We start from the raw sequence: 13,892 nt of genomic DNA, 5'->3' as shown, positions 1-13,892 counted from the left end.
CGCTAGTTTAAAAAGAACCATGAGATGATTATTCAAATCTCTTCAGCCTTTAAATACAGGACATGAACATTGACAAATCATGAAGAACTCCATGAATCAAAATCAGAGCTGCTTCAGATCCTTAAGACCCACTGTTTTCCTTAATTGACTTTGTAAGCAGCAATATTACTGTTATTTCATTTCTATTAACATCACTTAACTATAAAAAATTAAATTTTTCTTAAAATGACTAAGACTCCAGATACCAATTTAAGTCACCACTTTGAACATGGGTTACAAAGGAAATTGCATTTATGTTCCCCCCAACTACAGTCTTCATGGCCTAGGGACAAGAACAAGGAAAATGGGTCTACTTAGGATATAAGTACTTAGGGTATGAAGTTAAGATGTATTTTTATTAAAAGAGGATAAATAAAAAAGTATTATTCTGTAGAGATGCAGGAACATTATACCAATTCCAAAATTCAACTACAATATACAACTCATGTCACTTGACTTGCACAGAAGTTTAGCATTGGCAACATAAGGACATTTTTTGTTAAACCACAGAGTGGGGAAGAAATAGGAGAACGATATTTTGACCATCACAAGAGATCCTCATTTCAATAACAGATTGTAAACTGGGATTTTGAAAAATAGAACCCTAACCCACTTTCCATGGAAAATTTTGAAAACACTGCGTACAAAGGGTAAAACAAAGAAAAGTTTCTGCATCAAAATACAGAGTGCTACCAAAATGATTGACTGATGAAGTCAATAACTGCATAAAATTATTTTCAAACAAAAACTAATTAAGTTTTAAAACAAGATACAGGGTAGAGAACATTTCTTTCCACAGACAAGCAAACAAACCAGGGTAAAGAAGGGGATAACAGGATCTTACCCTGGAGCATTCCTTCAAACTGGCATCAAGCATATACAACTCCGTTCATCTGTCAGATTACTGGCTTATTTGCAGCAGTTTATTATGACAAAGCAAAGTGAAGCATACCATTTTTAGTGGTAGTGTCAAGGCGGCTGAAAAGCTGCAGGGCGCTTGATGATTCATAATTTCCATTAATACATGGATGAAATGCAAAGCACCAATTTTAGCAAGTAAGAGTGCTACAAGTCAAGGCCAGTTACTGAGATATTAGGCGAATTGTAATGCCCCCACACCCCCCACTAAAAACAGGTGGATTTGGCTCGGATGGAATGTTAAAATGTTACTCCTTAGTTCCGAAAAAGAGTCACATTGGACTCAAAACATTAACTCTTGTTTCTCGCTCCACAGATGCTGCCAGACCTGCAGAGTTTTTTTCCAACACTTTGTTTTTATTATAAACTCATGCGTTCCCAGTTTTTACAGAGGCGGGACAGGGAGTGGGCGACCAATCATCTGTCAGGAGACAGGTAAGCTTATCTGAATACTTGACTGAGGCTGTGTCTCACATTTTCCCCCATTTTAGGTGTAACTCTGGTCAGTTGGGTTTCACAGGCCATGGGAAACCCAGCAGCTAAAGGGAGGCACGAACTACTGGATCCAGCAGCTAAGTGACTTTCCAGCGCTGCTTGTAGATCAAGAGGGGGGATGATGCTGTAATGGTAACATCACTGGACTAGTAATAGAGGCCCAGGCTAATGCTTTGGGGACATGGGTTCAAATCACACCATGACAGCTGGTAGAATTTAAATTCAATTAATGAAATCTGGAATTTGAAAGCTAGTCTCAGCAATGGTGACCATGAAACTACCATCAATTATCGTAAAAGCCCAACTGGTTCATTAATGCCCTTTAGGGAAGGAAATCTGCTATCCTAATCTGGCCAACAGACGACTCTAGATCCACAGCAATGTGGTTGACTCCTAACCATTCTGTGAAATGGCCTAGCAAACCACTCTATTCAAGGGCAATTATGGGATGGGCAACAAATACTGGCCTTGTCAGCAATGCCCGCATCCCATCAAAGAATAAAAGAGGAGCGTGAGTCTTCAACACTCACTCAGCGCCTCAAGCATACATGTAAAACACTCCCACAATCAAGGTGCTTATATAAGTATCAGTGGTTGAGGTAAGTAGGTGTATTGATCCAAATTAGAGCTGAGAATTATTGGTATAACATACAAAGGACAATAATGTGGAGTGAGTATAAGCAACGAGAAGGGCAAGCTTAGAATCAGGCAGGGAGAAAATAGCTCTGGAAATCAGTGATGGTTACAACTGCTGCCTTAGTTTCCATTGTGAAGCTTGATTACAACTTTAATTAGCTTTTCTGAAAAAAAGTGACAAAAAATGTTAAATTGGATCCTGTCGTTAAATTTGGCAGGATCCAAGTGAAACCCATTCTTCCAGGCTTCTAGAATGCAAAACAGCCCCCTCTGCTCCCTTGCCACAAACATCGGGGCCAACACGTCTGTGAAGCAGAACCAGTGCAACTATTTCCAAGGTCATCAATTACCAAGTTTTTTCAATTAAGTTTAATTATATAAAAAGGGATGCATTTTAAGACATGCTTCAAGGATAAAGGACATTTTCCTACAGTATTCCTCAAAGAATTTGAAAATTAATTTTATTAGAAATAGACATCCTAGGGAATACTGTAACTTCAAAGTGTAATGGTTCTTCCAAAAAATGATCAGAAAAATCTCCCCTAAAATTACGTTGCTGTTCAATTCAAACATCTCTCATCAATAAAGTGCAAAGAACTAATACAGACTTGGATTATGCAAAATAACATATGTTGTTTTTAGGCGGAGACCCATGTGCATCCATGTAAAAATAATCCATTTTTAAATAACCAAAAAAATTGTTTTAATAATTCTTCGCCTTCAAAGTTTTCTCAAATTTCCAAAAACCTGTAGAGCATGATTCAAGATTTACAACTTCACTTCTTTTGCATACAAACTATACTGTGAATTCATTTGGGCATGGCAAAGAACCTTCGCCATGTTCACAAGAACTTGCTATGCAGGGCAACACGAGATCTGGAACGAACTGCAACATTTCTGTGATTCAGGGTTGTGCAGGAAAGATCGTTTGGTTAGCAAGGGGAAAAGACGGGGGTAGGGGGTTCAGCAGAGGCACATAATTTTGATCTTAGTGGCAGAGATGTCCAAGAGCCCCTCGCACATTGTTGGAAATGACTGTGGAGGGGTGGTGGGGGAGAAGGGTGTAAGAAATAGGACCTTTAATAAATGATACTTTTCAGAATGTTATCTTTCTCTTGCTGGAAAAACATATAAACACCACCTAGAAATGCTGAGGTCCCGTGGTTCAGGCTTCCATCTTGAATTCTTAAGTCGGCAGGATGGTGCCTTGTGTACCCTTTCATCATAGGGGTATTGGTTAGGGCTAGCAAATGACCCTCAGCATGAGGTAAACTAAAAAGTGACCTCGAGCTAAGTGATGGGCAGTGGGGAGGTTACCATCCTGACATCTTGGGTACCTATCCTGTATTCATTGGTTAGAAATGTTCAAACAAGTGATTGACATAGGGTAAACTATCAATTCCTGGAAATAAAGTATATTAACAAGTGCTTGGAGACAGGAGGCAGTCCTTGTCAGGTGGCAGTCCTCATCAGGCAGCCACCTTGTTCAAATGCAAGATGGACCAGGGAAGATGGAGGAAGACATGGGGAAGAGTTCCCTAACACTTTGACGGAGAGCAGAATGCTGCCATCACAAGCTACTGAGATCAACGCACCCTGTCCCAAATGTCCGTTCGTCCTCTGTGATCAGTGAAACACTCTCAACTGTCAAGGGTTTAAGAAGACGGTTGGTAGTGGAGAATGAAAGACAGTCAATTAATACTGCAACAGATTAATGCTTTCCAAATTATAACATGCTGTTTTTGTTTAGTGGGTCTGATCTAGTGGAGGTCAGAAAATTTCAGTGTTACTAGCCTTTTTTAAAAAAGGCTACCTGAAACGGTGATCAAGCTTTACAATCGAAACTAAGACAACAACTCTGACCCCCCCGACCAATTTCCAAAGGTATTTTCCCTTGCCTGACTCTATGTTTTCCCAACTTTATCCTTATATTTACTCCACATTGTTGTCCTCTGTCTGTTTTACTGATAATTCTCAGCTCTAATTTGAATTATAACAGTGACGACACTTCAAAAGTACTTCATTGCCTGTAATATGCTTCAAGACATCTGGGGTCATGAAAAGCACTACATAAATGCAAGTCTTACTTTTTCTTTCTCCAATTTGTGTCAGCATACCAATTTACCTCAACAACTGGCATTTCCATAGCACCTTAAAATGTAGTAAAACATTCCAAGGTTCTTCACGGGAGTGTTACCAAACACCAAGCCACATAAGATGACTATAAGGCAAGACAAATTACAAAAAAATTTGGTAAAAGAGCATCTTGAAGGAGGAGAGAGGGGCAGCAAGGCACAGAGGCTTGGGAAGGAAATTTCACTGCTTAAGACCCAAGCAGCAGAAGGCGCGGCCACCAATAGTAGATTAATTAAAACTGGGGATGCTCAGGGGGCCAAAATTGGAGAAGCGCAGATATCTGAGGGTTGTCGAGCTAGGGGAAATTACAGCAATAGGTAAATGCAAGTTATTGTTTTAGTCATTGAGGTAAATTGGTATGCCAATTCAAAATTGAGCTGGGAAGTATAGGTAAAACTAACAGAGTACAACAGTGTAGAGGAAGCTTAAGCATAGGGATGGGTAAATACAGAAACAGGTGGAGAAAAAAACCTCTGGAAATGAGTCAGAGGTCACAGTTGCTGTCTTAGTTTCCAGTTCTGTGCTATTTCACCTAGCTCCATTCTGTAGCCAATCATTACTGGACTGAATTTTCCAAGAACAACGTACAAAGAGATCAGTGCCCACATTCCAAAATGCTATTCCTAACTTTTACTTATTCATTCCTGAGATGTGAGCATTGCTGATAAGGCCAGCATTTATTGCCCATCTCCAAATTGCCCTGGACTTCCTGAACTGTTTAGGTCCATATGGTGTAGATTCACCCACAGTGCTTTTAGGGAGGGAGTTCCAGAATTTTGACCCAGCAACAGTGAAGGAACAACAGTATAGTTCCAAGTCGGGATGGTGAGTAACTTCGAAGTGTTCCAAAGTCTCTGCTGCCCTTGTCCTTCTAGGTGATAGTCGCCAGCTGCCACTTTCATGCAATCTCTGAGAGCAGCGAAGCCAATTGCTTAAATCTAGGAATTTGTAAGTGAGCGAGTTTTAAGGATTGATCTTTTTCTAAAACCTAGTCAAGTTTGCATTTAGTACTTAACTTTAGCAGTAAATTGTAGTTTCTTTCAGTCTTGGAGAGTGATCATCAAAGTTCCTGCAGGGAAGTTAATTAGGTAGGTAGCTTGAACTGGTTCCCTACCCAATATTGCATTTCTGGCTACTTTACGCAAACTCATCAGTCACACACACAGGATTGATAAACAACCTGCTGGCCACATGCTGCTGTACATCTTGGTTGCGTGATGACGTCTACATCATTTGCATATTCTTTTAAAGTGATATCACAACGGCCAGCAGTAGCTGATTCAGCTCACTAGAATCTCAGCTAGTATAAATACAGGAGGTTTAGCAGATGCATGGAGTAAGTTGCATGAAGGTGACAGCTGGAGACTGAATTTAATTAAAATTATAATTGAATTAAAATTTATTGAATCCTTCTTTGTACTTTAAAAATCATTTAAGACTGAACCTGAGTGCTTTTTTTCATGAAAGTTAGTGACTAATATTTAGGTGCTATGATATAGCATTATTTCCAACAATTACTTCAAATGCAAATCAGAACACTTTTACGGTTAAAAGTTGTGGGGGCCCTTTGCACCTTGACAAGCTTGTTATTACCATGGATTCATTTAAGTGTGTCTGAAAAACCACATAGCAAATCAATGCAATCACAAAATTACAACAGCTGAGAAGGCAAAGAAACAATTTCTTTTGGACACGGAAGAAATCAGGCAAACTGGTGACCAGAACGTTAACTGAATTGAACAACGTATTATCTACACAATCCAAGTTATACATCATCTAGTTTGAGTATTACCTTCACCAATGGTTCACTATTCTTTCTGAACCTGAATTACTTAATAGAATCACTGAATAGTTACAGCATGGTAGGAGGCTATGCAGCCTGTCGTGTCTGTGCTGGATCTCTGAAGGAGCAAATCACCTAGTGCCACTCCCCTGCCTTTTCCCCATAGCCTTGCAAATTTTTTCTTTTAAGATAATGACCCAATTCCCTTTTGAAAGCCTCAATTGATCCGCCTGTACCACACTCTCAAGCAGTGCATTCCTACCCACTCGCTGCATAAGAAGGTTTTTCTCATGTCACCACTGGTTCCCTTGCCAATTACCTTAAATCTGTGCCCTCTGGCACTTGATCTTTCCACCAATGGGAACAGTTTCTCCCTACCTATTCTGTCCAAATTTTTAATGCCATTCAATTTCATGAGTACTCTGCCTGAAGGCAGATCCCTGGCTCAAACAAAAACTACTATGAAAAACAGCTCAGATTGATTTTGGATAGCTCATTCAAATCTCCTCTCAAACTTCTCTTCTCCAAGGAAAACAGTCCCAACTTCTCCAATCTATCTACGTAACTGAAGATCCTCATCACTGGAACCATTCTCGTTAAACTTTTCTGCACTCTCTCTAATACCTTCGCATCCTTCCTAAAATGCAGTGCCCAGAACTGGATGCAATACTCCAGTTGATGCCGAATCAGTGTTTTATACAAGTTTAACATAACTTCCTTGCTTTTGTACTCTATGCTCCTATTCTTAAAACTCAGGATGGAGTATGCTGTATTAACTGTGCTCTCAACCTGTCCCTCCAACTTCAGTGATTTATGTACGTATACACCCAGGTCTCTCTGCTCCTGCACCCCATTTAGAATTGCATCCTTTATTTTATATTGTCTCTCTGCATGATTCCTACCAAAATAAATCACTTCACGCTTCACTGCATTAAATCTGCCACTTGTCTGCCCATTCCACCAACCGATGTCCTTTTGAAATTCTACACCATCCTCCTCATTTCAAGTTTTGCATCATCTGAAAATTTTGAAATTGTGCTCTGTGCACTAGGTCATTAATATATATCAGAAAGATTGGGGGTCCTAACACCAATTCTTGGGGAGCTCCACCAAAAGCCTGCCTCCAGTCCGAAAAACAACCGTTCACCACTACTCTGTGTTTCCTGTCAATGAGCCAATTTTTGTATCCCTGTTGTTACTGTCTCTTTTATTCCATTAGCTCTAATTTTGTTCACAAGTCTTTTGTATGGCACTTTATCAAATGCTTTTTGGAAGTCCACTTACAACACATCAACAGCGTTACCCTCATCAACCCTCTCTGTTAACTGATCAAAAAATTCAAGGAAGTTAGTTAAACATGATTTTCCCTTAATAAATTAGTGCTGGCTTTCCTTAATTAATCCATATTTGCCCAAGTGAGTGCTAATTTTGCCCCTGATTGTCGTTTCTAAATGCTTCCCCCACCACCAAAGTTAAACTGACTAACCTATACATGCTGGGCTGATCTTTACATCCTTTTGAACAATGGTATAACATTGGCAATTCTCCAGTGCTCTGCCATCACTCCAGAATCTAAGGAAGATGAGAAAATTATGGCCAGTACCTCTACAATTTCCATTCTCACTTCTTTCACCCTTGGATGCATCTTGTCCAGTCCTGGTGCCTTATCAACTTTAAGTTACTTACTGCAGAATGCAATGCATTAGTTTGCTGAAAACGCTTAAGTTTTAGGTTTCTGGAAATTGTGCAGACAGAATGGTTTGGTATCAAGTTCGCCATATAAAAGTTAAACATGAAAACTGTAAAGCCAAAATGCATGGTGAACAAAGACATTTTTAATAGGATCCTAAAATGTACAGCTCCAAGTAGCACTGTACGGCAAAGGGCACTTCTGAATTCATTTTTACTGTGGTCTTTTATAGGATATATTAACCTCAATAAAAACAAGGAGTACTTACACTATAGGATCCAAGCATCATAGTGAAAGTAGGCTATCAGTCTTAATTTGACATTGCACATTTCTATTCATTTAGCTGATACATTACCAGTAGCATTTGTCATTGTTCTCCAGTAGTTTATCCACCATATGTTCCACTCGCACAAACCAACTTGGAACAGCTTTATAAATAAGCGGGGTGTCTGACCTGTGGAGAGACAGTAACCTGTGAAATTGCTGGAGGCATTTATAGCAAGAGATACACAATACACAAAGTTGTATACATACAATGGCTTTAAGCTCAAGGCAATGGCTACTTAGAGTTCCATGTGCATCATTCTCCAATGCCTCACCCAAATAGGGATCTTTTAGATGTGAATTTCAACAGGCTGTTCAATCATAGGGAACATCACAGCAAGCCCAATTCTATTCTCACCAATCATACTTTACAGCCTGAGCCACCGGGTAGCCAACTTAACTGATTTTGCCTTCCCCAGCCCAGGGCTACAAAGTCAGTTGTAGCAGGATATTAGTGAGATCAGTTAACTCAGTTGCAAGCCAGGGAAAGGACATGGAATCTTATTACTTATTGCCTTAACTATTTCAGTCATTGAAGGAAACCCTTTTCCCGCCCACCATACTTCTCTCTTCCTCACAAGTACATACCAACCCTTAAAACTGCAATTAACTTCCTGCTCAGTTTTTGGTTCATTTCAGGAAAGCAATGGTATACCAGATACTGCCCTCCTCTTTATTATTTATCTATCACCGTTCTCCAAAAGAGGCTAATTCAGAATTTAGAGACCCTGTCTTCCATTCACTTACGCCATCACTGAGTAATGAAAACATTACAAGTTCCCATTTGAATTGCAGTTCTCTAATTGAACAACTTCTAATGCTAATAGGTTACCATTAATGGGCTGAGGAAATGCCTAGTTTGTTTCTTGCACTCTTGAACTGTCAACTTTTTATGTCACTGTTCAAGATCCATCTCCGTTCACATGAAAATTTTTAAAAGGACAATATAGACAGAACGGCTGATCTGGCCGGCATGCATTATGTGACCAAAAACAAAGCAACAAAGACTGAATAATTACACCAAATACATTAAGTCAGCCCCATATTTTTGATGGGCAGAAGGGGGAGCCAGTAAAGCCAGCAGCAGTTCATAACAGGCATTTAAAAAAACTGGGTATCCACTGTTGTTCAAACTACAAATCGCAGCCATGTGTGAGGGTGTTATTGTAAACAGATTTTTCTGTTTTTACTTAAAATAGTGGGGTTGAGATGGAGGCAAGTCAGTAATGCTACATGCTAAATAAAAAGCACATCCATTTAAACATTGAAAATTTAAGTAACCAGGAATTACCCTAGGAATTATACCACAGGCATTATCCCACTGACCTAGATGATTAGTGGGAGTTTTCTGAAGTGTTCATGTCTACAGCATGGGGCTCATTTTACACAGTAAAAGCTCCCAAAAATTCTAAACATGTGCATTGCTCACACCGTGCCATAACTTCCTGAGTCTTTTAATCCACTTTGTTAATACTTCACCAAAATGTTACAAAATAAATCATAGCCCCATCTTCTAAACCCGCACCCCCCGCCACCCCACCAAGTTTTAGTCAATGAGAATCACAAATCACAAAGGTCCTAGATACCAGATTTCTCATCACAGCCATTTAGATGGAGGAATAATGGTACAGATGAAATATATCAGTTCAAAATAGTTGATTGTGACAAAATAAAATCACTGTTTCTTAACCAAAATTCAGCAAAACATTGTAATTGCATGGTAAATTTAATGAGCGTTGTCTGCATGGTGCAGGGTATGGACCTGCCCCCACGTATCATTGATGAATGGCAGCATGGGATAGAAATTCACTTTGGTTCGCTTTTGGACCCAAAAGATTGGCATGCTCACAAGAAGCCAGAATCCCCGGATCATTTGAGCCTCATCTAAGTAACTCCAGGGACCTGTGGGCATCAGTCGGGTCGCCTCTGGACCAATTTGAGCCTGTTGTGATGCCAGCACCAACTCTAAAGCTGCTTGGCAGGAAAACAGGGAGGGGCCAGATCATAAAGAAAGACAGCTTACCTTAACGTTGCTGACTTCTTGCAAATCCCTTTAAAGGAACAGTGGTTGGTTGCCAAAGGAACTAGAAAAACTGAGCACACCTGGCACAGGCACTACTCAATTTCCAGAAAATTTCAGATAGGGTCCTTAAAAGATCTGTCAAGCCCTTATGCAAAGAGTCCAAATCTTACATAGGCAGGATTCTAAATATTGCCTGAGCCAATATAGTACAGAACACAATTCTTGTGTCCTCGGGAAGTAGGACCTTTTTGACACCATTTCATATCAAGAAATGGGTGAAACAAGGTCCAATTTCATCCATTATTTTAATTTGATACTTTTCAAGTAATTCAAATAACTAATCTCAGCTAAATAAATCTATAACATACAATGTTATTGCAAACTGAATGCAGCAGCTGAGTAAATCCATAACAGTTTTCTGCAAGTGAAAGGATTTGAAATTCAGAATTGAGTGTCTCAGGTCACGCTAATATTGATCTGCTTAATTATATAGCTGGGTTATGTTGTTGACTGCACTGCTTCCAAGGTTCTTGATTGGCCATTACGTTTGTGTTGGATCCAGTGCCCTGGTTTATTAGGGCTAAAGGATCTGGGTTGCACGCTTGTATCGGGGTGACAGAATTGGTACCAAGACAGAAAAGATCAGTAGGCCATTCTTAGAAGAAACACATTTTGTTTATTTACAAAAGGAACTCAGCAGCTACACTTGTGTGCTTACAGCTCAAAACTCTGCCTTTACTCTTCAGACTCTAACTCAAGACTACTGACTACAGAGGTAGCCCACGCCACTCTGCTATTGAGTATCACGATCATGTGATCTTACATTACAACATCTATCTTAAAGGTACGTTACACATCAGATGACTACACTTTGCTGCAGTATATTCAAATTACTTTTCCAATAAGTTGTGAAATTATTTCACAATGGGAAGATTGGAGCACAAAATGCTGTAATTTAAGGCACAAGTCACAGATTGCACCACTTCAGAAAATTGCGTGTTACTATTTTTAATTATTCACTCTTCTGTGGCACTCTACAAGAGGAGCGAAGAACAAGGCCTGAATTTTTCACTCGTCGGGCGCGAGCGATCGGCGAGCCCGGAAGCAGACGGGAAACAGGCCCCAGGCTGCAATTTCATGCTGGCTGGCCAATTAACGGTCAGCCAGCGTGAAACGCACGCTGAGAAAGGCGCAGCACTGCTGGTGGGGGCAGGAAGAGGGCAGGCCCCGACATCCGGTGAGCACTTCCACTGAGCTCCCTGAAGGCAGACAGCTGCCTCAGGGAGCTGTCGACCTCCACAGAATAAAGGAAACAACAAAAATGCTGCAAAATATGTCCATACTCTACAATCAAGCACCTGAAAATATGCCTCATAAAAAAAGTCCCCAGATATCGCTTTTTATTTTATTCCCCCACGGAGATTTCATCCCACCCTGGATTGAGGTTCGAGCAAAAATATAAAGGCCGACTGGCGCATCCACCAAATGGAAAAGTGGACAGGCCACGAAAAATTGCTTTCAATTGCCTCCCTAATGGACTTAATTGCCCACTTAATTGTCGGCGGGCCCACTTCCAACTGCCATGCGCGCCCGCCGAGTGAGATATCGCGCAAGTGCACAATGATGCCAGGGTGATTGTCCGATGTCTTCTCGTGCTATTTCGCGGCGGGACGGGGCGGGGACATAAAATTCTGTCCCAAGTGTTATCTTCAGTCGAAACAGTGTTAGGGACTAGGGATAATCATTCGATGTAACTCAATCAAAAAGTCATACAATCTGTCTTTCAAAATATACCAGCATAGTAAAAGCAACCTGAAGGTAGTCAAATGTTCTGCTCCTATTTCATGCCCAAAAAAGATTACTTTGTTAGGTGAGCCATATGCAGATCATATTTTCATCCCATATCAGCACTAGGTCAATCTTGATCAAATTACATCCATCTAAGTGACTCTCGGATGACAACTTGCAATTGTTCCCTTGTCAATATGAAATGCTATTTGACAACTGATTAAATAAAACGTTACAGAACTTCAGTAAAGATAGTTTAATATTTAAATTTCTTGGTAAACTTAAGAGTAAAAATAGTTAATGATTTGATGATTTTTCTTCCTTTCCAATTCCTTGGTCAATAAGAATTAGTTTACGATCTCTACATATTTTGGAATACAAAACTGAAACTGGAGTAGTATGATAAAATATAACATGTAAAATAAAATTGCTGTTTCTCCACCCAAAACCCCCTCAAAACCCATTACATTTTCTTTCACTTTAGGTTTTTATTAATTCACTTTTAGCTTCAAAGTTTTTTTTTATAACTGAAGCTTAAACTGCCACTGTAAGGCACTTGTCCAATTCATCACTGAAGCAATGTAATAGCAATTTTCAAGAGCTTCTAGGGCAATCCCATGCAAGCTTACATGATGCCACTTCCCAAGGAGCATTAAAGGTTTATACCCGTTACTAAAAGGACAAGGAACTGCTTGCCAAGAGTAAACATGAACCAGATAAAAATACTTAATGATTTATTAAAAAGAAATGATGGTACACTTGTATAATTGGATCAGTACCAAAAATACTTTTAACAAGGCCAAAAATTGCCAAAGTTGTCATAAACAAAATTAAAAACAGAAAATGCTGTAAATACTCAACAGGTCTGACAGCATCTGTGCAGAGAGAAAAAGAGTTAACAAGTTTAACCTATTCAAGCCTATCCACTTGCACAAGAGTTAAAATCAGGCTCAATGTTTCAGGTTGATGAACTTTCGTCACAAAGGGTAACAGAAGGTCACAGGCCTGAAGCGTGGACTCTGTTCCTCTCTCCATGGGTGCTTCCTGACCTGCTGAATATTTCCAGCATTTTCTTCTTTTATTTCAGATTTCCAGCATTCACAGTACTTTGCTTTTGTTAAAAACAAACCTAGAACAAAAAAGCAGCCATGACCTAAAATTAGACCTAGGTCAGTTTGGAGTGAAACCAGGAAGTATGTGTTCCCCGGGCAAAAGAAGAGTGGAAATATGGAGCACACTCCCCCAAAAAGATTGTGAATGCTGGGCCAAATTAAATTTTTAAAAATTAGATTATTAGGTTTTTGTCCCCAACACAAACTTCATTCCTTCACCACTAATTCCATCACCTTCTATGACCACTGAGTGTGTAATATACGATTCACAACCTTGGCGTCCTATTTGACTGTGACCTTCCAATTCCATACTATCTCCAGCACCAAGATGGCCTATTTCTGTCTCCATAACATCACCCAACTCTGACCCTGCCTCTGCTGTCAACAGGAAGCTAGGATTTTTCTTTTTAATTATTGTGGGTTGCAGCTCTGTTCACCTTCCTTCTTTTCTGTGGCTCAGTTCATAGCACCCTCGTCTTTGAATCAGAGGGTTGTGGCTTCATGTCCCACTCCCAGAAACCAAGAAAACTGTGATTGTACTCGAAAGAGTTGCAATCTGTGACTGTTGATAACTCGAAAGAGTTTCCTTCTCTTCTAGAGGTGTCAGCTGTGGCTCAGTTCATAGCACCCTCGCCTTTGAATCAGAGGGTTGTGGGTTCATGTCCCACTCCCGGAAACCAAGAACTATGATTGTACTCGAAAGAGTTGCAATCTGTGACTGTTGGTAACTCGAAAGAGTTTCCTTCTCTTCTAGAGGTGTCAGCTGTGGCTCAGTTCATAGCACCCTCGCCTTTGAATCAGAGGGTTGTGGGTTCATGTCCCACTCCCGGAAACCAAGAACTGTGATTGTACTCGAAAGAGTTGCAATCTGTGACTGCTGATAACTCGAAAGAGTTTCCTTCTCTTCTAAGACCTAAATAAGGGTTGCTGCCACCATTGTAATCAGTC

General features: G+C 40.1%; 1 protein-coding gene across 3 annotated transcripts in view; it reads right to left on the bottom strand.

Moving 5' to 3' along the window:
* iars1 (isoleucyl-tRNA synthetase 1) overlaps positions 1-13,892 on the bottom strand; it is a 189,664-nt gene that overhangs the window by 125,861 nt on the left and 49,911 nt on the right. For all 3 annotated transcript variants that reach the window (XM_078543384.1, XM_078543383.1, XM_078543385.1), the window contains exon 13: positions 8,053-8,151. In XM_078543384.1, coding sequence (XP_078399510.1) covers positions 8,053-8,151 — 99 coding nt within the window. The remainder of the gene's footprint in view (positions 1-8,052; positions 8,152-13,892) is intronic.

Source organism: Cetorhinus maximus, chromosome 6, assembly GCF_964194155.1.
Source record: "Cetorhinus maximus chromosome 6, sCetMax3.hap1.1, whole genome shotgun sequence".
Classification (NCBI taxonomy): domain Eukaryota; kingdom Metazoa; phylum Chordata; class Chondrichthyes; order Lamniformes; family Cetorhinidae; genus Cetorhinus; species Cetorhinus maximus.
Note: the sequence above shows the minus strand (reverse complement) of the source record. Positions and strands in the feature narration are given on the sequence as shown.